Below are 24922 nucleotides of genomic sequence, written 5' to 3' on the forward strand. Positions count from 1 at the left end.
GTTGTGTTGTAATTGCAGGTCAAGGGTCATTTCAGTCAGCAGAGGTCAACAAGGGAAAGTCTTTTAATTAATAACTGATATCGTAAGTAATCCATGTCTACCATACGCTATATGTAGCGCTTATTGTTAGTACAATAAATCCTGAAGTGAAGGTGATATGTTGTCTTTAAATCCATCATCAACTCTACAAGATAGTTTCGATGTTCATTCTTATTTGTATAAACCTCGTATGCATTACAACCGTAATGGTTCAGTACAAGAACGGTTATCGTTTTTGCTTTTTGTTGGTTTGTTGGTCAGATATTTGATCTGAGCATGAAGATGAAATTCCCTCAAACTTTAGGATAGCTCCAAAGGTAAAAGCTGGATGAACGTCATTGCTTGAGATGTAATTTCACAAGAACCTGAAGTGGAAAATCCAACCTCCTGCAGATCGTGTTTGAATAAAATATGACTTAAGGAAATACAAAATCGGTTTTACTTTTTTGTTGCGTACTAAAGATTAATTGTATAATACAGTATTTGCCCCCCCCCCCCTTACAAACAATATGCAATAGACATACAACAATAATTAGTCTCATTTTGAGCAACAAGGACGGTGATGGGGGGGGGGGGTTGGGGGTGACTGTATCAATCAATTGTACAAGAACCAAATGTGGAAAAGATAGGGGTGTGGCCAATGTTTGACCGTCTTCTTTCTTCAACGTCCGTTATCCCCTTCATAGCTCTCATCATGCCATCCATACTGGTCCCCTCCTAACAGTATCATCGTCCCCTTCAAATACAGGTTATCGTGACTATAGGTATAAGCAGGAAGTTGTTATGGAAAGCTGCCCAACAAAACCCCAAAAGGGTATTATAATGGAGGTGTGTAGGCAAGGCTATATGAACACATCATGTTTCGTTAAACATCATATGAGAACGCTGAAATGACCTCACTAGAATACGTCACGCAATTTGATTAACGGGATAATGTACTACAAATTTGAAATATTCATTTTAATACAAACAAATGGGAACATAAATAGATCCATTCCCATTCCTCTTACTTGTATTTTGTTACCTATTTGAATCAAAAGGGCCTACACGTATCCGTGTAAAGAAACCCACTGAAGTTTTTCATAATTATGCATATCATAAACGCAATTACCATAAACAGATTATTAACGTATATGATCCGGGGGATAAAGGAATTAAAGGGATTTGTTCATGTTTATGAGAACTACATACTTTAGGGAGTAACCAGTGTGTGACCGCAATGTGGTAACCACGAGGTCACTGGTTTGAAACTCATTCAAGCCCAAATTTAAACATCATACTCTTTAATTTCTGTTTAAGATTTGATACGGTTACATCTTGTCACATCTATATATCTATTAAGTGGATGTCAATTTTAACTGTCAAATGTCGCATTCAGATTGTCACAAAATTGACGTAGAACAAACTGCACACGTCTACAAACCAGCAGTATATCATAAACAGCCAATGAAGGACACAGGACACATCTCGACATTTTGAAGTATCCTGACCGATCTAGAAAGTATTGCCGCATTTTGTAATAATGTCACGCAGTTTATACTGGGTGCTACCCAGCTCTCAAAATTTCCGCCCGGTACTCAAGGTCAATTTCAGCCTTACCGCCCGGCACAAATTTGCCTACAGTACCGCCAATAAATAACTTTGTAAAGATTAGCGCGATTCAGTGCAAAACGCAGCTTATCTATAATTAACCCCGCTCCAAATAAAGGAACGCTACTTTCCCCGCACTCCAAATAAAGGAACGCAAATTCCCCTCCGCTCGCTATTCACCACCGACACAATGGGAGTGAACCGATCGATACAACGCTATTCATAGCGTGAGGTAGCGTAAACCGATCGCTTGTAACCAACACACGTTATTATATGCAATTGTTTATTGTCAACAGCCAGAGTAGGCCTACGAGTACGAGTACGAAGTTTACGAACTTTGACTGAAAGAAAGTTTTAAACGAGAATAGTTTCATGTTGAAGGGCAAAACCTTTTTATACATGTTTATTTTTTCCCCCGATATGTTCTGGTTACCAGAAGTAATAAAAAGCAAGAAGGAAACTTCGTGCCTTATCCTTTCGGGGTAACATATCATTTTTAGTAGTAACATTAGGCCTCGCGTTTTGTGTGGACTTTAGGCACATTAGGCTAGGAAACGTTGCACTGAGTACTGTTCGAAAAACATGTTGAGACAAGACTCGGTGCATTGGATCCTGTTCGCTGTTTCGCTATGTAGAGACGTTCCACTGCCAATCGTTTCTTGGCGATTTGCCAAGTTTAACTAAGAACAAGTGTTTCACGCACATTGTAAGAATGTTGTACAGTACCAGGTGCGTATCCAGGGGGGCGTTGGGGGCGCGCGCCCCCCGGGTAAGGAAAAGAGGAGAGAAAAAAAGAGAAGAAAAAAGGGAAAAGGAGGGGGGAAAAGAAAAGGAGGAGAGAAAGGAAGGGAAAAGAAAAAAAGAGAGAAAATGAGAAAAGGAGGGAGTAGAAGATAGCCAAGACCTCGGGAAGAGAAAGAGGAACAGTCATAGTTAAAGCGCTGATCCCAATTATATACACAGGGTAGCCAGTGAAAGATCAAGGATTACGGAGGGGGTGTGCGCCTCACCCTACCCCTTACACCGACAACTCCATTTTTGACGTTTCCATTTTCCTCTCTCACTAATGTATCTATATAAATACTATATATGGTCTATCATAACGCGTGTGTGTGTATGGACGCCTTAACAATTGTACAATTGTGCTATATGGAACCAACTGTGGCTGGTCTTGAACTCGACCGAGTCGTCGGGGAACATGACGCATTTCGGGAAGGGGGCGACCGCCCCCCCCCCCCCCGAGCAAATTTTCTTTACGACATCGCTAGTAATTTCAAAATAGACAATGCTTAGATGCAACTTACAAGCCTGGGAAGTGGCATTTCCAGCGATCTGGGAGGCATTTTCGGCCAAAATTTTTCATGTGCGCTTCGCGCCAACTTATGGTGGCGCTTCGCTTAGATAGTTTGCCTACAGGCTTCGTCCCTCCCTTGGCAATTACTCGCTACACGCCTGTTCGAATTTGTAAAGCAAATAGCAGATATAACATCATATCAGTGAGCATTGAAATGCATGTTCCACGATGAACAGCCTCAAAAACTGTCTATGTGTGTAGTCAAAGGCGTAGGAGCCAAATTGGATTTGGGGCTGTAACGACTTGCCCGAAAAAAAGCCAAATTTTTTCGCGCGCGTAGCGCGCGTTCAACATATCGATGCCAATATCATATAAGCAAGCATCGGTCATTACATTGCATGGCATCGTGTGACTTAAAGGTCAAGCGACACGTAAACTTGACTTTGCATAATATTAAACTTAACAATTCTTACATTAACAAAAACCCAACACCGCGATTTTTTTCCGTCTCCAAAGGGGTAGAAATCGGTAAAAAGTACTATTACGTAATAGATTCAGTGACGTCACGGGGGGAGCGCAGAAGAGTGCAAACTGTATATGTTCTGCGCAGTGCATTGGGTATGGAGAAAGCTCAAACTTCTCGAAAATATTACCTTTTTCAGCAGTCTGTTACAAGAAAGTTAAGATTTGGATTAAGATGAAAAATCACAAATTGATACATAAGACATCGAACAAAACATCCATTGACTTCTTTTTTCATAAATTCCTTGCATTTTCTTCCTATCAAGCAACAAAAAACTCCGCAAAAATCGGCTAGATTGACTCGTTCAGGGAAAGCCGAAAACAAATGACGTCATTTGTTTACCAAGTCGAAAGTGAATGATATCGTCGCATACGATATTGCTACCACATACAGTTTCTATACACGCACTGTAGTACGCATATATACACAGCACTGCATAGCTTATACATATCGCGAAATGGCTGCCGGTGGCATTGACACACAGTATTTAGATAGCAACGGCGAAGAAGTAAGGGAAATGGAGGACATGGTGGACGATCGTGGGGAAGTTTATCCCTATATGTTCGAACCGGAGACCAGCGAAGAGGAAGCGGGATCGGACAGCGATGTCGAAATTGATCGTCTTGACGGAATATAACGGTAACGTTGCGCCAAGCGTACTATACTTTATATAGGATAGTTGTGTCACTAGTTAGGCCTAGAACCGATAAATGTTTCCTAACTTTGCTCATACACTTAGCTAGCCAATTTGTTGATGGGGCAGCAAAATTAACATGAATGTGCGGTCGAGTAAAGTTAAGGAAGTTACTATTTTCCTTAAAAGTTGTGGCAGCACATGCCCCAGGAACATGTCACACAGACATGTTTCATTTGGTTAGTAGATTGAAGGAGCCAATTGGAAGAGTGCACAACAAATTCAGAGGTGGCCTATTATTAATTTCCTAGCAGTTGTAGGCCTAGTGGCAAATTAGTGAAGTTACCACAAATCAGGGAAATGGTGGGGGGGGGGGGGGAGGGAGAAGGTGGCACCTCACACCAGCTTTTTGTCATTTCTGCTTGAGCTAATTTCATAACCAGATTTTCTCAATCTAGGAAATGGATTCAGAAGTGGGAAAGAGTTGGAAACGAGGCAATATCGGCCTGTTTTATTTTCCTTTGCAGCATTGTCCCAACAGAGGCAAGACTTCTAAGAAGAGGCTACCCCTTCCTTACTAGTGATGTTACTTGTAAGGAGCTTCAACAGTAGATTGCCCTTCAGAGGTGCCCCTTTTCTATTTTGACATGTTAGTACAGTATGCCCCAATAATTGAGGTTGGTATGAAGTCATTGAATTGGCTCTTTATTATTTGAACTGGTTTGTATTGTTTACAGGTGTCATTGGGGCCAATGTGCTGTGATGCCTACAGCAAGGGAGTGTACATGCTGCAGCGAAATAGATAAGGACTGTGATGGATGAAGAAGGTGCTGCATGCATCACCTTACACCCAGGTTTTGAAGCTATGTGCCTGAACCCATTGTTTCTTCAGACAGCCTACTACATGTACCGTCAACAGTATGGTGGACGTGCACAGGAAAACAGGATCCAAGAGTAAGTATAGAATACATTATTTTTGTTGTATACCTTTATTCATTGCTCTGACCTGCTGTTGAAAGATGTAACAATACAGAGGGTGTATTCATAGTTTAGTTTTGTTTCGTTGTGAAAGGAATAACATTAAGATATAGATTTGATCAAGAAAATTTGTGCACCATGTTCAAAACCTGCTTCTGATTAGGTCATTTTGACCAAAAACTGGTGTAATGCCCTTGAGGTTAACCCTTATCATGCTGACTGACATAGTAATCATTAACACTGAGCCATGGAACCAAATGCCACAAAAAAAATGTCCACCATGCTTGTGCACGATCCATTTACCAATTTTAGTCACCGAGATGATGACAATGATCAGTTTGTATAAATGGCATACAGTGTAGCTAGGCTTACTTTAGGGGAGGCAGATTTAGGGGCCAAGCAAATTCTGGAAATCATATAGAAATTTATTTTAAAATTGACGTCCCCAGATGGCTACCAAGCTTTTGTGTGTCTTCATCTTTTATAGCTGGTTTTCATATGATTATTTTACAGGAAATACAAACACACAGCATACAGACAACTTGCACGGATGAGCTAGCAGTTTTTAGGGAAGGAGTTTTGTGTTGTTCTCCCATCCTATGCAGTAAGGAGGATTAAAGAAGCTTTACCATCTGAACAGTATGAAGGATTTAAATTATCAAGACTGAGAATGTGGACTGTTTATGCCAAGTCATAGTATCATTTCTGCAAAGTTTTATAGAAACAGGGTTCAGTGCTGTCTGTTTTGTGGCTGAATGGTGAACATTTTGGAATTCCAGCTTACATTTTTCTGGTTCATGGTATTAACTACAATCTTGGATGAAATTTTACATTTTCAAGTTTGGGAAGTACATAACAGTAATAAATAATAAAAACTCAAGTTAATTTTTTGTATGTATTCTCTCTTGTAAGCAAAGCTGTCACTTCTAGTAGCCTGCCAACAAAATCTGGATGATTGAAATCTCAAATATACTAGGTTAAAATAGAAGAATAGTTTGAATTAAGTACCCTAAACCACTATGTCAATGGGATCTGGAGAGCTTAGGCTTTCATTTTAATAAAATTGTAATGAGAATCAATCTGAAATTGTTCATTAATCCATGGAATATCAAGGTTACTTGATCATAAATGAGATAAAAAAAATCATATTTTATCCCATGCGGGGAACAAACAGCAAATTTCTGTCAATTCTTTTCGAGAAAAACAAAAAATTGGCAACATGTTTGAAACACCAAAGTTGCATACAAATAGTAAGTCAGCATGAAATTTACATTTATGAAGTCTAAGCTCTCTAGAAAGGAATACTTGTCATTGGAACTTTTTTTTAAATATAATGTTATCATTACTAATAGTTAGTTACAATGGAAACCAGATGTAAGTAAAACTTGAATGTAAAACTTTAGCAACTTCCCTAAAGGCTGGTAGCGACCTGTTAATTAACACTGCTCTGCAGCTGTGCCATACACCATGTGAACAGACGATTCACAGAGTCGATTGCTCCCCACTACAATGAAACAAAATTAGAACTTGGGAGGCCATCAACTACAGAACTTCAGCAAAGCTTTTGAAATCTGCTTCGGTGTTGTTTTATGGCATCCTCATTGTTCGGATGAACATAGGAGCTTGCAAGGGGTGGGGGGTCTTTTCTGACAGGAACAGGACACTCCTCTCCCAGAGTTCCACTTCTGCAGAAGTTGTTGCAAGCAGTCAAGAAGTTCCCATACATAATCTGTAGAATAGTAAAGATATGAAGAATAATATAATAATAGTTCATAAAAACATACCATTTAGATAGAGGCATTCCAATCACTCCATTTCGGTCAATAGGCATGGCACAGTTGTCGGTCAAGTCTTTGGATGCCCAACTAAGGCGACAGCTGAGTACACCTCAATTCGTGTGGATACATGGGTCAGGTTTTACCTGACAACTTGTGCCTGAACAATTCCAATATATTTTTTACTGATTACAACAAAAACCCTACACCTGTTTGTGCACCAAATAGTATGGATTATGTAATCTTCAGCAGGATGTGTGGTCATTGTCTCAGTAGCTTAACCACTGTTTATGTAGTAAAGTAAACATGTGGACAGAGTAACATCCTGTCCCATCCCCTTGTAATCCATGGTAAAAGAGTGCATAAGATGCAACTTTCACCATTTGTATTCAGTAGCAGATATCCAGCCAAGTTAAGATATAATATACTCTGTAAAATCCAACTACTTGTTTGTGCCTTTATTTCTTGTTCACATACAGCTGTGACAACTCTACCAGATACAGTATGCTAATTGAAGTAAAGACTGATGGCCTCACCACACATTCCAGACTGCCCCACAGTGTTGGTGTCAAAGTTAATAATGATCCTCTTTCCAGAAAGTTATGGCACCAATTGATTTTCCAGACTAATCTACTATCAATCTTGAAAATTACCTTGAAGGGTCATCTTTGTCATGTTCAGATGAGTTAACTGATGGAGTGTAGTCCGGACTACCTGGCGGTTTTTTGGTGTATCCTGATGTGGATGCCACAGCAGCAGACGGACCATCATCGCCACTGTGAGATGGCCCTGATTGCTTTGATGGTGTTCTTGTCTCTGTTGGTCCAGTCAGCAACTTCAATGGTGGTAGGGGGACCAGTGAACACTGGACTTCTACATGTGTTACATTCACTGAAAATTAGAATAAACGCTTATTATACCACACACATACAGTGTAGGCTGCTCTTGGACAGGGGTCAGCTGCCTAGATGGTTCACTTATCTTTTCTGAAGGAGAGCATATCCTCCTGCTTTATGTGGCTGCAAAAATATGGGCCACTCACACCATGAGCATTGCAAATGACTTCAGCTTGGTTTCATATAGTATAACTACAATGTAATCTCCCTTCTCTCAGTAACTATAGCTGTAGCCTTTATATTTTCCTGTGAAGCCATCAGGTATAGCCTCCTCAACCACTCTCGTCAGGCAGGCGGATATGATGGATAAAATACAATGTATATTATCCCCTAGTCAGCCTGCCCGATGTGCAGTTTTGATTGCTATTTTGCTTTCAACGAGTACTGTTTCTAAAATTTTGGCCCCTGTACTCACTTCTGCTATAGAATACTCTATAGATGTATGAAAGTTTTCCATTCTTGCTTGTATTACCCTAGCTTACACTTCTCTACCACATTTTCTCCCCCAACCCCCCTGCCTCCTTTTTGTCTGGTAGCTTGCCCCCCCCCCCCCCCCATATACATGCCTCAATGTTTTACTGGTGGAGATTCCTTGTATCCCGTTCAAAACTGACTACTTAAATCTTTAATGCCTGTCACCACCCTCCCCTCCCCCATTTCCCAACTGTTTTTCGGTAATATCAAGCACATGTCTATAAGATCATGCTACCTTTAGATGGAGATGTACATTCTGCAGAATCCTGCCTTTATTTTCACTGCAGTTGGTTGGGGAACAGCTTCTAGATTAATCTAAGTATTGAAAATTGGGAAAGAAAATAACAAGGAAGTTATGAAAGTTCATTTAAGAAAGCAGTTTGATATGTTTGAAAGTACCTGTCACAAGCGTTTTCTCTTGCAACAAAAATTGCAGCCCTACCAACAAAAATGGCAAAATATAAGGATGTCATTTACTGTGAAACATATGAGCTATGACTCTTGAGTATATAGATAGGTGGGAGCACATTATAATATTGGGCAAAATGACATGTAAACATCTTATGCTTGTTATTCTGGATTTTTTCATGATGTACCACAAATGAAAGTTAATATAGCCCTAGCCTACGCCTAACTTCTGTTGAGATATAGATCACCTCATACGTATATAGGAATCTTCTCACTGTACTCATTTTACTTGTATGCACCCGTGTTCACACTTGGAATTACCCACAATTCCCTAAAAACAACAAACGAGAGATTATAACAAGAGCTTTATTTGTACACTTATCGAGCGTTTATTTCCTTTATTATCGTGACAATCGTCGATTATGGCAGCGAATTATATCCAGAACTCAACAGGTTATGGGCCCAGCAGGTTCCAGAGGCTCGTATTCAATGGTAATCCGGACGATTACGAACTTTGGGAAACGAAATTCACTGCTTACCTCCGCACACTGAAGTTGAAATGTGTGTTAGCGACCGAGCCGCCTACCGAACCAGTCCAAGCGGTCGAAGAATATAACCGCAAGAATGAGGAAGTATACGCAGAACTAGTGCAATGCCTGGATGATAAAAGCCTAGGCCTCATAATTCGGGAGGCAGACAACGATGGTAAGAAGGCCTTCGGGATTCTCCGTGAGCATTATCAGGGTACTACGAAACCGAGAATCGTGAGTCTCTATATGCAGCTCATAAACATTCAAATGGCTAAGAATGAAAGTGTGACTAGCTACATCATCAGAGCTGAAAAGATCATTGGGGCTCTGGAACGGGCAAAAGAAGTCCCTGGCGAGAAGCTCCTGATATCAATACTTCTCAAGGGTCTGCCGGCGAGGTATAAACAATTTTCAATCCATGTCACCCAGTCCAACGAGGACATTACTATCAGCAGATTTAAGGTGGCATTGAAGAATTTCGAGGAAACTGAGTGCTTTGAAGTAACGGACAGTGATAAAGAGGGGGATGCAATCCTCAAAATGACTAATCAGCGGACATGTTATGGTTGTGGGTCGACCGCTCATGTGGTAAAAGACTGTGATGAAGTAAACAAACAATGTAAATACCACAAAGGGGCCAAACATCTGGAAAAGGACTGCAACCGGCACAAGATGGTCAAGGACAGAGTCAACGTTACTTCGGAAAAACACCCAGGTAACACTGACCACACATTCAATTTCTCAATCAGTGAGGGAAAGAAGGGCAACGGCCTGCTTGTCGATACGGGTGCCACTTCCCATGCATTGAACGTTGACACTTTCGTGAGTGTCGATCCAAATTTCGCACCAGGCAGCCACTGCATCGAACTGGCGGACGGGACAAAACTTTACGGGAGTGCCATCAAGAGGGGGGATGCGAAGGTCTCGCTGGTAAACAGTGACTGTAAAATCGTGGAAGTCATCTTACAGAACGCGCTGTACTGTCCGAGCTATCCCAAGAGCATATTCTCTGTGAAGTCTGCGACAGCGAATGGAGTCGAGTTGACGTTCAACAAGGACCGGAGCTGGATGGAGAAAGACGGGATGGTCTTCAACATCGACATCGGAGATGGGCTGTACTATCTTCAAGTAGGTGAGGAAACGGAACAAATGAACTTGTCCATAGATCATTGGCACAAAGTCATGGGACACTGTAATCACAAGGACATAATCAGACTCAAAGATGTTGTGATCGGAATGAAATTGAGAAACAATCACATGGGGAGGATGTATCATGCAATGTATGTGTTGAAGGGAAGTTTGTAAACACCCGAAACAGGGAGTCAGACAAGAGAGCAAATAGCCCATTGGAATTAGTACACACCGACTTGTGTGGGCCGATAAACCCCATTGCAAAAGATGGCTTCAAGTATGCCATGTCATTTACCGACGATTACTCAGGTTTGGTATTTGTTTATTTTCTCAGATCCAAGAGCGACTCAGTAACTGCCTTCAACCAGTTTCTGGCTGACTGTTCCCCAATTGGGCGGGTTAGGCGCCTCCGTTGTGATAACGGCGGAGAATTCACTAGCAAAGAATTCACGTCACTCCTGAGAGAAAAAGGTATCAAACAAGAATTTTCATCACCAGAATCACCTCATCAAAATGGTACTGCAGAAAGGTACTGGCGCACACTTTTTGAGATGGCTAGGTGTCTCCTGCTGGAGGCTGACCTCCCCAAGCACTTATGGACCTATGCTGTCAAAACAGCAGCATACATCAGGAATCGGTGTTTCAACAGTAGGGTACAGAAAACACCATATGAAGCATTCACAGGAATCAGACCAAATGTGGGAAACATGCATATCTTTGGATCACTTTGCTATGCATACACCCATGACACAAAGAAACTTGACCCAAAAGCCACACAAGGTGTATTTGTTGGTTATGACACTAAAAGTCCAGCCTACCTAGTGTTCTACCCTGATGCTGATAAAGTACAGAGAGTAAGGCTCATTAAGATTGTCTCCAAACCAACCAGCAATCAGGAAACACAGACACCACAAGATCTTGTCAATGAAGATGAAGTTCCCATCCGGGAACGGGCTGCGGCCACAAATATAGGCCAGTCTGGCCACTCTGGTGGGGCAATTGAAGGAAGGTCAGAGGATCACTACCAATCCTCAGGTCAGAACCAAACTGAACTTGGAGAAGTAGAAGAAAACCAACAGACACCAGATGTTCAGAATGAAACTGATCAATCCAAAAGGTACCCTCAGAGGAAGAGGGCACCACCCAAATACCTAGAAGACTACAAAACTAACTGTGAAGGGGATGATTCATTGTTCAAAATTGGGAATTGTGATAAAGTCCCTACAACTTACACTGAAGCAATAGGTTCAGAGAGCTCTGTAGACTGGAAGACTGCCATGGACAATGAAATGAAGGCTCTGGAGGAAAATGACACCTTCAAATTTGTGAAATTACCAGATGGCAAAAATGTAGTTGGAGGCAAATGGGTATACACCATCAAAGACTCTGCACAAGGCACCAAGTCCTTTAAAGCCAGGTATGTGGCAAAGGGATATAGCCAGATAGCAGGGGTTGATTATTTCGAGACATTCGCCCCCACCGTGAACATGACTTCTGTTAGCGCACTGATGCAATTAGCAGTTCAGCAAAACCTGACAGTACATCAGATGGATGTCAGTTCCGCCTATTTGAATGCTGATATTGACACAGAAATATTCGTGAGACAGCCTGAAGGGTATGAGGTGATGTCTGAGGATGGTGAAGAGCTTGTTTGGAAGTTGCAAAAGTCTCTCTATGGTCTCAAACAGTCGGGCAGAAACTGGAATCAACTTCTACATGAACATTTGACAAGTGAGGGATTCCAAAGAAACCCTGCTGATCATTGCTTGTACCACAAAGGGGTTGGGGATCAGGACATTTATGTCTTAGTTTGGGTCGATGACCTTGTCATTGCGGCCAGTAATGAAACTCTCATGAGTAAATTTAAGGACTGTATGAAAATTAAGTTCAAGATGAAGGACTTGTTGGAGATATCATATTTTCTGGGCATAAATTTCATACAAGGAGAGGGGGAAATTTCAATGGACCAGAGTAAGTACATCATGAAAATTTTGGACAAATTTTCCATGTCAGATTGTAAACCTAGATCCACACCCTGTGAAGTGAAAGTTGGAAATCATAGTGATCAAAATGAGAAGGTCGACCCCAAGAGGTACAGGGAAATTGTGGGTAGCCTGATATACCTAGCAACTTGTACTAGGCCTGATATTGCTTGGGGCTTGGGTGGTGGGGAGACTTTCCCAGAATCTTGCAGACCCCCGGGTAGAAGATCTGGTGACAGCCAAACATGTGTTAAGATACTTGAAAGGCACAGTTGAATACAAGGTTAAGTACCGAAAGTCTCATCCAGAGTCAGTCAAATTGACTGCCTATAGTGACTCTGACTGGGGAAATTCAGCAGACAGGAAGAGTACCACGGGGTATTGTTTCTTCCTGAACGACGAGAGTGCCCCTATATCATGGAGGGCAAAGAGGCAAGCCACGGTTGCCCTCTCTACCTGCGAGGCAGAATATATGGCTTTGGGGGCAACTACCCAGGAAGCACTCTATCTTCTTCAGTTGTTGGGGGGTATGTTTGGGGACAAACTGCATTGTGCATACATAAAAGGGGACAACCAAGGGGCCATCGCTCTTTGCAAGGACCCAGTATTTCGTCAGAGGTCTAAACATGTAGATATCAAATATCACTTCATTAGGAGTGTGCTGAAGGAGGGCAAAATTGATCTGCAGTACTGTCCCACAGAACAAATGGTTGCTGATCTACTTACAAAACCAGCCACAAAAGCTAAGCTGCAGACATTCAAAAGGTTTATATTTGGAAGTTAAGATGTTTTTCATTATGAGGTGAAGAGGGGGTGTTGAGATATAGATCACCTCATATGTATATAGGAATCTTCTCACTGTACTCATTTTACTTGTATGCACCCGTGTTCACACTTGGAATTACCCACAATTCCCTAAAAACAACAAACGAGAGATTATAACAAGAGCTTTATTTGTACACTTATCGAGCGTTTATTTCCTTTATTATCGTGACAATCGTCGATTATGGCAGCGAATTATATCCAGAACTCAACAACTTCATCGTCGCCGTACCTAATTTAGGGCCTAACTAACTGAACGAAATTATAAGAATCAGGCTACTGTAAGATAGTAATAATACCAAGTTAGTCATTGTTGTAGTAGGCCTAGGCCAGAAAATACACTTACTCTTTTCCGATCCAGCTTCGCAACTACTGGCCTACTTGTTTCTATATCTCCTCGAGATTTGAAGATACTTTCTCCAAATAGAGAAGGAACGGCATTGTCTTGTAGACGGCGAGCTGTTGGTGTTCCAAGTCCAAGTTGCGCGGATAGGCGATAGGAATCGAAACTTTAACTGGTGAAGGGCGCACTGCACACATAAGATTCGCTCGAAGGTCCAAGCCGATCTTTACTTATAGGCAGCTAGGCTGGCTGAGTGCACTGGTACTAAGCTATCGCTGTATACAGTGTTGACGAACACGAAACTTTCTTGTACTGTTGTGCACCCATTCTCATCTGATATTTTGTTTACTGTTCGTGACGTTTTGTTTACGGCTTTGATCTCGGTTAGCATATTAGGCATACTTAGTTTTGGTAACATTGGCGGTTCTCCCCGTGACGTCATTATCTTTCGGAATTAGCTTGGTTATTAACATAATTAAAACAGCAAAAAAACAATTGTGGAACTCCAAATTTGGAATATAGGGTTTTGATATGTAGCTTTTCAATTTGTGTAAGTTTGAAGGAAATCTGTTACGTGTCACTTGACCTTTAAGATCCGTGAAAGTTGCACAGTATACCGCCGGATGCTAATGTAAACAACCAAATGTCTTATGTAGATGGAGAAAAAGCATACAGATCCATTTATGTCAAAACTCTCTTTTACAGTAGTAATGTCGGCCAAGCTTAGAACTTTATTTTAATTACCAAGGAGATCATTTTTAAGCTATTCATTGCTATTTATTTTCTTTCAGTAGGTGCCCGAAAAAAATGGGACAAATTTGGTTGCGGGAAGGGGGGGGGGCCTGCAGCCCCGCCTCCTACGGGACCTACGCCTATGTGTGTAGTGTTCGGTTTCGATATACCTGATATCGGAAATATCTGGTATTTGTCATTTCCTTCAACCAAGTTTTATAATAGCCGTTATAAGAGCTTTTAATATTTCTACACCAATAAATTAACTGTGTCTGAATTTTCGAAAATTTCCTCACCAAAATTCTTCATCATACTTTCCTCTACTCGTGCAATTTTGACCTGTCTGTTAGGGGTTCAAGGAGTTTTCTATATTGGTTGTCCATAGATAGAATTTTGTGCAACATTATGGGTATGTTTTGAAGTGATTTTTATTCACGAGAAATGTGAATTTTCAAATTCTCAACAAATAATGGGCTTAAAACCTTGAAAAATGGGGCTTTCGGATATTGTGGGCCGTGACGTAGGATCACCTACAAAAGCAATGATCCATAGGACATGCAATGAGGTCGAACATGATGTGTGACTGATGACAATCTTCAAAAAGGTTATGGATGGAAAAAAAAAAACTTTTGGGAAATACTTGGTTCTCGGACAAAAGTGTACATCTGGTTGGTCATTTTCAAGCCCGAGAAGTGCCATTTCCGGTGATCTGGGGGGGGGGGGGGGTATCAAAACCAGAAATTTTCTTGTACGCTCCGCGCCAACCGATGGTGGCGCTCCGCTTAGATAGTAATTCGCGCCCCCGGATTAGAAAATCCTGGATACGCGCCTGAGTACTGTAGCATGCAAATCATCAGACGACAGCCTGCTGTACCAATGATTTCCCGCGTACACTGCCGTAGAGGTAAAATGTGAATTCCTTTTTGGGGGGATTTAATGGTCATGCATACTAAATGAGAACAATGTGCATTTGGAACAATAACACTGGGGTGAATGATGAGGGGCTCTAAATACAAAAAAAGATCCCAGGAAAATTCAGTGATCCACATGAAAAAACAAAGGTATCTCAGGAGAATTTTGAGGATCAAAACCCTTTCTAAATGCCACCATTTTGCATGTAGGCACCATCAGGATTTGAAAATTTTTCAAAAGGGGAGGGGGACACCCCCTCCCTTTATACCCCTCCCCCAGGACGCGGATCACTGTCACAAATTACCCGGCTCTAAAAATGGTCTGGTGACAACCCTGCATATGAGGTATACACTTCGACATTTTGAAGTATCCTGACCGATCTAGAAAACATTGCCGCATTTTGTAATAATGTAATGCAGTTTATATCATGCCGTTCCAGGCGTTCCTACAACCTTTTGGCTAGAAAGTGACACAGGAAATCCTTAAAACCCAATAATGTGGACTAGAATGTTGATGAGGGCAAGGGCCTTACCACGAAGAACATTATTTTCGCAGGCGCCTGAACAAGCGATCTGATCGGTCCCCCCCCCCTCCCCCAACTCCCTTACTTTGATATGGATTTTCACAATACTGACCCGAATATAACTATCGCAAAACTTAACTTTATATTATTGTGGATTGAAGATTTCCCAATAGGATAACATTTAAAAAAAAAGTAATTTCATACAAGTTAACACATTTTAAAATTGTAACATTAAAATAACTCTATTAATACGTACTTTTTAAGGTATTTGGCTTTCTTAACAGTAGCTATGTACAGAATGTACATTAATTTATATACAAATAGCAGTTTTAATAAATATACTTCTTTCATTATATGGAAATCTCTCTTCATGCTATCAATTTCGAATCGATGTTGATGATATCAAACTCGATTATATGTTGATACTTTAAAATCCTCATCTGTGACGATGTTATCAAACTCCAATATATATATTAATGAAATTATTGTTCGTGAATCTTATTTTCTATATAATATAAACGCGAGTCCTTGTTCTTGCTATCATACGCGGATCTCTGTTGATGCTATCAAACGTAAACCTCCATTGTACCTTACAAGAACCTATGATGCTATTGAACACTAATCGCTGTTAATATGAAGCCCGAGCATATCGTAACACATCGTAACACTAATCTGTACCGATCCTATTGCACCAGGCGAATCTCTATTGTTCGTACAGTAAACGCGAAGCTTTGTTGATCATATCGTTATTCGTTGATCCAATATTACGCTATTTTTTGTTAATCATATAGAGACGCGAATTTCTATTGATCTTAATGTACACAAATTTATGTTGAACCTTTCGCAATATTTCGTTGAAAACCAACTGTCAACTATGTCCAGGTTCCAGGGTTTCTGTTATATAAGTTAATGCATGTTGATTTCATTCATATCTAGCAACGAGTAAACTGCTCAAGTTGCTCACATAGCGTGTCAGTAAATATTTACTGAAAACAAATTTTAAGATACGAATTTTCAGACCTAACTTAAACACTTGGTTTGACCGCATTCAATGCTTCATATACACTAGGAATAGTACATAATTATAGAATATTCATTTTATATTGATATTGTTCACCAACTGTACAATTACGCGTGACGAATAGTGTAAAGTAAGTAGGCCTGACGTTTCGGTCCTAGCAGGATCTTCTCCGTTTCCCCTCCCCACCCCCCCCCCCCCCTATGTCGCCCGTCTGCTCGTGGCTCTCTTCCAACTTTTTTCTCAACACTTGTCTGTCTTTGTCATTCTCTTGTTAAGAGATACTTTGTCTATCTACAGTTTATCTCCTACATATACCTCTTCGCTTCCCCGGCCTATTGGTTTCATTCTTCTCTCCATCCAGTGTCTACTGATCCTCTTACATCTATCTGTTTTGTATTCACCCTGCTAATTAACCTGTCTGTAATCTTTGCGTGTATTTGCCCCTCCTGTTACCGTTACTTGTTATTCAGCCTCATTCACTTGTAGGCCATCACATGACCATTTTCATCCGCCTCCTAAGATTCTGGAAATCTGGATAAATTGGAAATGCGCATACTCATAGCTAGTACAGCAACTACTGTTCATGTTCCGCCACCGTGCATCAGTAACTACTGTGCTGTGTTCGCAACACGGTAACATGTGTTACAGGTGGCACAGTAGTTACTGCAAAGCTGTTACACGTTCCATTGTAAGACAAAGAACTGCGCGACTGGACAAGGAGTCTAGGAGTATGACGACGGGATCGGGAATGCCTATGATATAAACCTAAAGGAGGTACTGTACCACTTGATTCCAGTTCACACCTCTGTTAAAAAATCGTCATTCCGAGAACGAAGAAAGGACATGTTAGGGTATATCCATAGGCCTGCTTAAGTTATAGCATAAAGCTTATAATGACTAGTATAAATACGACTTCATTTTTGGAACCGCGTATTAATGAACACGCACTTGCCTAAATGGTTCGAGTTTTTAACGCCTAAGCAAAGCAACAGTAACGCTACTGACGGTCCAATGCATATAGGCCTGGGTTAGGCCTAGCTTAAGTTTGGCCTACAGTACTATTACTAGTAATAAGTCTAGGCCTACTTACACGCTCTGTGCACAGTGATACACTCCATTACTTTCTCTTAGCATGCTATATATCATGGGGCCAAAACAGACAACTTTATTGGCTACTCAGATGGAAAAGTGTCTGAAAGTGACCACTTGAAGATCTAGTAATTCTTCACACGAATGTTTCCGTGTTCACCTTCTTGCTTGGCATACTGCCTGGTTTAGTGCTACAATCAGTGTTTGAGCCAAATTCAACATTTTTTGAATTTAACTTCTATGGTTATCATTTTAGAGAGGAAAATGTGGTGCTAGAGATCTCCGTGGTGAAGTTAGCCAAATAGCTATGTGTGAGAGATCATGTAGATGCAGCGTAGATTGGGTAATGAGGTTACAACAACGTTGAGCAGATCGCACAAACTGTGAAATGGAGTGTAACACAGTAGAACGGTGATGCACAGCACTACTGCAGGCCTGGCTATTATGTTAATTGTACTTGAAAATTCATGTTCATATAGTTTGGTACCGGTGTGACAGTGCCTTTTGGCAATTGGGGTTGATGCTTGTTGTGTAACAAGGTAACCCTTCACTTTGGCTATAGCTATGCTGGCGGACTAGGCCTTGTGCATAGAACAGAACTGTGTTTAGACCTATGTCTAATCAGTTTTGATTTGGTATAGGTCCTTCCAAATTTTAGATCTAAACTATCAAATGCAGTTGTGATAATGTTTGTAAAATTTGCATACATGGGTAGCTTTGGTAATGCATTTAAATGATGAAGTAATAACATGTTACCTTTATATGGGCACAACCACTATTGAATTAAAAGAAATGTAGGAAAGATATGATAAGAGAGTGGTTTCCTTCCTGTTTATGGTCATGTAGTTAGACAAGTTGAAAGTCAGTAGAAGAAGCATTTGATATTGATTTTACTACTTGTATACAGTGGCGAGCGTCCGTACAGTCAGGGGGGGGGGGCGAATTCCCCCTGACAGACTCAAAAAGGACTGCTGGCGCCCTTTTCAGCTTCTTACCACTTTTTACTTATTCGCGATTATTGACTCTTTAGCCCTCTCATCTACCTATTAATATTTGTCACATTTTGATGGCGATGACACCTATTTATTCTTCGTTTATCTGCTAATTAGCAAGGCCTGGAAAGGGTAATTTCCGGTGATCTAGGGAGTATCCATACTCAAAAAGGTTCTGTACGCTCCGCGCCAACCTGTGGTGGCGCTCCGCTTAGATGGTGTTGAAAGCGCCCCTACAGACCATTCTCGACCCCCCTGACCAATACCCCTAGCTCCGCCACTGCTTGTATATTGGGTATTAGCTCATCAGTAATCAATGCAATCCATTAGATACTCTGTTAAAAAAAAAATTAAGACACTTTTTTTTCATTTCATGCAGATAAACATTCTTCCTGTTGATGACTGTTGTCAGGTTCAAGATTGCCGCCAGTATAGAAAACCATGGAGCTATAAACAGATAGCTCCATGGGAAAACTAACAAAACGGATTGATCGTCATCTGAAGTCTGCTCACAGTTTGAATAGATTCCAGCATAATGCCCTGCCAGAATGCTCACCTGCTGTGTATTTCAAAGAGGCCAAAAAGAAAAAATGGATGAAGTATCGGCATCCTGAAATTTGTAAAGTCGAGGGATGTAAGAAGAATGGCCAACATTTTGCCTCTCTTACAAAACACTTGAAAAGTGTTCACAAAATGACCAGAAAAAAGTATGAGGAGCACCGGTTAGTAACTTTTAGTAAAGTTGTAGCAACAAATGATGAGCAACATCAAATGCATTCTTCTTTTTAGCGGATTTCAAGTAACTCTAACTTAACCCTTCTGATTTTTTTACTTCTTGAACGTTACTCTTGCTTTAACTTTTCTTGATAAATTTCATTTACTTTTCCACGATATGACATACAACCTAAATAATAAAGGTGTGAGCATATGTTTCAATAATTTAATAGCATCTAGCAATTGTGCTTAAACATTTATGTTTCTTGGTGAAAACTACTTCTGAAAGCCTGCACAGTTCCGTTTTTTACATAATATGCAATAGAAAATTCTCCTGTTTTGTCGTGAAAGGTTGCCCTAGTTTCCACATGGGTCTTCCCTTAATAGCCTGGCTGAGAGTTAAGAATGTGTATGTATAGTCTCACAAATGGATGTACAGTTTTGGCCCAGTTGTTGTGGATTAGGGTTAACAGTAATGTCTACACCCAAACATGTACTGCCTGTATTTGTAAAAACAGTTATGTCTGTGACGTAGTTACTATGGCAACCTATGGCAATTATCTTTTAGCAATTGTAGAGTCACTTTTCAGACATTTAATAGGTCACCTTTAAAGTCAAGTTTCCTAGTATCTGACCTGCTTGGCATAAATATTTTTGGGTGTAAAAGGGTAAAAAATATTTATGCCAACTGTTGACAAGGTAAATCAGTCCCCATATGAAGAACAGCATTTAGTGATATTGTATGAGTGGATTCCACTGCTAGCCAATTTGTAATACAATTTCTTTTTTTTGAACAGATGGTCCGTGGCAGAGAAGAAGAAAACCGAAAAACAAAAAGTGGACTTTTACCTTTTTCACTTAACTCCGAAGGTAACAGTGCTCATTCAAACATATGCATGGCTACAACAGATTTTGATAAATAGTTATCATTGCTTATGAATAACATTATTCAATGACTTTGCAGAGCTGGGCCGATAAGTTTACTGGTGAAAGCCTTAAACATTTCTCAGTATTTCATCATAGCATATCCTCAAAGATCACTACAGTTATAAGCTACCACAACATGAAATGACTGGACAAAGGTGTTTTACAGCTATCATCAGAAATTTCAATTTCAGTAGTCAGTTGCAAACCCATAGAAAGATACACTTTGTTAGTTTATGATGCTCTCCAAACATGAGCAATACATGATTGGGCCTCATGATTAGTTGAATTGTTAATTCCTGTCTTGTTTTACTTTGATGATAATCATAACCTTGCAGTCAAGCAGGCGGATCAGTGTGTATGTGTGAGACACCTTGCTTGTAAACAGTATATCTCAAGAAGGGAAGCTTGGACCAATATCATATTTGGTGTGTAAAGTACCTCATTAAGTAAAAGAAGCCTATTATTTTGGTGAAGGTAAAAGGTCATTTGGGGTCACCAGAGGTCAATTTGCGGTAACATTGTAAACATATCTTACTTCGGGAAGCTTGGACAAACCACAGTACTCTCTTTAGTTTTTGTGCTTTTGCTCATTTATTTCAAAATATCAGCTCTTGGTGATCGACAGAAGAAACATTCATCACTCACATTAAAGTAATTAGCTTTTATTGGTTTCTTAAATTTTCCAATTATTCTTTGCAAGTGCAATGTCGGTCATCCACTCGCTCAGATCTTGCAAGCAAGGTTATTTTATAACCTACCGTATCTCCCACTGATTAGCCTATTAGATAACGTGCGCTTTGCCTCATAAGAATATGAGAAGGCTGTTTTCAATTGACAATTAGCTTAAAGGCATCTGTAGATAAGTATCAGAAGTCTCTACGAAATCTAAAGTAACTTAAGTATGTCGGTAAATTTCAGAATTGCCCTGTACGTCGCTGCATACATGCCTAAGCACAAAGGTAGGTAGAGTTGGCATATGCAATGTTGCTATTGGAATGGACAATATCATTATGAATTATCGTTATAATATATCTTTGCTTCCGTTGTTGAAGTTTTTCATCATATTATGCAAATTGCAAAACTTCAGGTGTGGATGTATTAACGTTGGGGAACTGACCAGGCACAGTTTACGAAAATTAGCTGTCCCCTAGTTTGAGGCCACGCAGACGCAAAATCTTTGAGACCCAGGGTTTACCTTGCCATGCGTCTGCTAATTAATGTATGACTTGTACATGTACCACATTGAGTAAAAGAAGCCTGTTGTCTTTGGCAGAGATCAATCTTTATGCTGAATACAAGAAAAGTTTCCATCTCTGCCATCAGCGGCCATTGTGAATATTGTTTGTTATATCTCAATGACTGTTGCTGTACTACTTAGATTGAAGTATGTTCTTCATCCTTGCTATACCTTACAGCCTAGTGTGTCACATTAATATACAATTTTTCATCTAGCATAATTAAAACCAAAGTGTAGATTTGCTGTCTGGCTTATGTTTAACATTCTAGCGCTATTCTTGTAACCTTCGATGACTGATAAGCGACATGTTATCTGTGGTAAAAGATTGGTATGTTGAGACTGAAACTTTTGAATTAATAAAGTGGATTTGCATTAATGTTGATCGTTTGTAAACGAGTCTGTTTCTAATTGATATTTTGGTCTTTAATTTGCTAATCTGACAGGGGGATGTCCAGCAACTCGTGATGAAAGGTGCTCAGTTAAACCCAAGTTACCATCAAGTGGTAAGATAGCTGTGTTGAATTTCTCTTAGTATGTATAACATGTCCAATTTCAATTCCCCATAAATCACAAAAGACCCTCCCAGACCCAAACAAATTAATGTTGCACATGTATGACTGAGGATTTTGTTTGCAAAGGTGACAATTCAAGACAATATTTTAGTAAAGTAATTAAGACAAATGTACACGGTTCTAAGGGGATAAAGTCATTATCTAAAAGCCCAATGTTCAAAGTCAAACAGGCAAGTTGGCCTACCAAGGTAGTCAGAGTGTAACGCAAGGTCAACCGTCTTATAATGCGGATAAACTTAAAATGTATTCTTTGTATTTAATGGTAATACATATATCTATGTCAGGATGATGCATATGATCACCTTTGAGTAGTGGATGAGGGTGCTGGTCATTTGATTTAACTGGGTTCCAAATAATAAAAGCATATCTCAACTTCTGAATAACTTTTAAACTTAAGTAATTGAGATTTTCATTGAAGTAATGGGAACAGAATTCAACTTTTCTAGGATGACAGACTGGACAACTTTTCTTAAGTGAATTTTATGTTTCAGGTGATATCTTTCATTGTTTACTCTTGCTGAAGTACTGAATGGTTCTAGAAAGCTGGTCCTACCTTTCTAATTTTTAAGTCATAGCAGTGAGGTTTTGAGTGATCACACGTATTGCCCCTATGTGTAATTTACATGTAGCAGCTCTACTGATTAGAGAATAATTACCAAATTTTTAATATTAAGTTCATTCATAATTAAGTCCCATTGATAGTTTTTAAGGTACCAGTAGTTACCAATCCCAATAGGTAAATCCATGCTTTAAAATGATTTCATGTTCATTTCATTACTCCGCATGTGCAGAAGACACATATCCAAGATACATGTACTACCAGGTATACACGGAATCATGTCAAATGATGATTATATCTGATAATGTAAGAGTATTCAATTTGCCAGAAGATGAGCCGCACTGCATCACATACCACATAAAGAAGTTAATTGTGTCTGGTTCCCACGAAGACTGGTTCAGAGAATCCATGAATGAAGGGTCTGGTACCATCATCCGTGGCAAGGAACCCCAAATACTTCAGTATGGCTGTGGACTCTGTCCTTACAAACATAGCGTTGACCTCATTGCAAAACCAAAATTATTTCCAAGTTGAATCTTTCACTAATGTCACTGGGAGTAGCACATCTGGTTAACTCGCTTACAGTATAATGTTGGTGATCAGTAACAGTTATTTACATCTTTTCATATTACTTCATATTACCATTTTTACCAATGACTCTTATTACAGTATGTAAAGAACATTATGTGTTCTTGTGCAGAAATCCATGAAAAGTTTTAGTGCTAGTACAGTGGTCAAGAAAAATGTATGTACAGTATACTAACAGCAGCACTAAAAGAGATTTCTCGGTGGTGTACTATGTGGCATATAAATAGTAAATAAGCCCAAGCTGCTTGCTTCAAAGTCATTGCAATTTTTCCCTCCAAGTTGCTCAAATATATGGCTTACTGTTGTATGTTACGTCTTTTCCTGCCCAAACCTAACATTTTGCAAGAAATGGGTTAACAGTGGTATGTGAAGTAGGCTCATAATTTTTCTTAATTCTTCGTTTTATTCCTACACACAAGCTGAGAGAATCATGAGATGTTGTTTGTGTAATGACTACATTTTAACACAATATCACTAGATGCAAAGATGCTTGCCCTTCAAATTTTGTTCCTAGGTTATTGTTACACATCAGATAATTCCAATTGTTTTAGATTGAATCAAGAGAGTCAGCAGTGGTGAAAAATATGAGAACCATCTAATGCAGTATTAGGTAGTTGAAGTTTTGTGGACCTAGCTGAAACTTTGACTGTCGACCTTGGCCTGAGTATCTTATATCTCTCTGAATTTCTTGACGCATATTTCAACGGACTGCTTTTTAAACTTCAAAACATCGTTTTAAAGTGAGGACATAATCTCTTTAATTTTCAGGGAAATTTTTTGTTTTGGTTGAGGTCAAGTGGCGGTAACAGTCCAATTAAGTTTCATCAATAAATTCAACGTATATCCATAAACAAAAGATTCAACAGATGCATAGATAGAAACATGAGCAGCTTACATGTACATCAAACTATGTAGGTACATAACCCTTATTAAATTTTGGGGAGGTGAACGTTTGTTTGAGGTCACCAAATTTCAAAACCGAAAACCTTAAAAACACAGCACCTGACCATTCATGACAAACTCCAGCTCATACTTGATATGGGGGCAAAACTTAGTAAAATATTTGCTGACATTGCCCCAGATGGGGGGGGGGGGTAGAAATGTTGTGTAGAAAGTTCAATGGTTGTAATGTTAATGGTTACAAATTGAAAATCCTGTAAATGAGCAAATAAAACCTTTTTACTCAAATTTGTCTACATACTTGTGTGTCCTAGTATATATTTTTTCTTATGTCATGTTATCGATATGATACATATGTCACTTTTTAATGAAGCATTATGAGTGAAAGCAAGCAATTTTGTGTTCAAGAAAAACCTTGTGAATGAAAAGGTTTATGCATGGCCTTGAAAACAAGGCATGTATGGTTGTGTTGAAAACAAAGCAGACAATATGATACAAACTACAAGGCAGACATTACTAAAAAAAAGAAAGTTGAAACAATGGTTGTTTCTCTGCAGTTAGTCTCATAAAGTAATAATCAGATTTTGGAAAGAGATGTTTCAAACGTTTCTTAAACTATGAATGCTCGGAATGATGCAGAGATCCGGAGGGAGGGCGTTCTACACTTTTGACCACACTTAGCAAATGACCTATCACCATGGGTTGTAGTTTTAGGTTTAGAAAAAATGGAAAAGTAT

At 39.8% G+C, this 24922-nt stretch overlaps 2 protein-coding genes and 2 long non-coding RNA genes across 5 annotated transcripts in view; 3 read left to right on the plus strand and 1 right to left on the minus strand.

The window, feature by feature from the left end:
* The window catches only part of LOC139977726 (uncharacterized), a 204413-nt gene that overhangs the window by 37629 nt on the left and 141862 nt on the right, over positions 1–24922 (plus strand). The window lies entirely within an intron of this gene.
* On the minus strand, positions 5942–8835 carry LOC139977769 (uncharacterized). Its single transcript, XR_011796676.1, has 3 exons — positions 8439–8835; positions 7487–7724; positions 5942–6787 (listed from the first exon to the last, which is right to left on the minus strand). It is a non-coding gene; the product is annotated as an uncharacterized lncRNA (long non-coding RNA).
* LOC139977754 (uncharacterized) lies at positions 8913–10773 on the plus strand. The gene is made up of 2 exons (XM_071987361.1): positions 8913–10273; positions 10607–10773. Exons 1-2 carry the CDS (start codon positions 9034–9036, stop codon positions 10624–10626), a joined length of 1260 nt encoding a protein of 419 aa, XP_071843462.1. The 5' UTR covers positions 8913–9033; the 3' UTR covers positions 10627–10773.
* Positions 17346–24899, plus strand: LOC139977777 (uncharacterized). The gene is made up of 3 exons (XR_011796687.1): positions 17346–17458; positions 19068–19410; positions 20200–24899. It is a non-coding gene; the product is annotated as an uncharacterized lncRNA (long non-coding RNA).

This window comes from Apostichopus japonicus, chromosome 12 (assembly GCF_037975245.1).
Source record: "Apostichopus japonicus isolate 1M-3 chromosome 12, ASM3797524v1, whole genome shotgun sequence".
Lineage (NCBI taxonomy): Eukaryota > Metazoa > Echinodermata > Holothuroidea > Aspidochirotida > Stichopodidae > Apostichopus > Apostichopus japonicus.

What these genes read in the sequence shown, in the direction of transcription:
- LOC139977754 (XM_071987361.1), top strand. Translation starts at nt 9,034, where the DNA reads ATGGCAGCGAATTATATCCAGAACTCAACAGGTTATGGGCCCAGCAGG. An exon ending in GCTGTACTATCTTCAAGTAG is followed by an intron (nt 10,274 to 10,606) that starts GTGAGGAAACGG and finishes TTATTTTCTCAG; the next exon opens with ATCCAAGAGCGACTCAGTAA.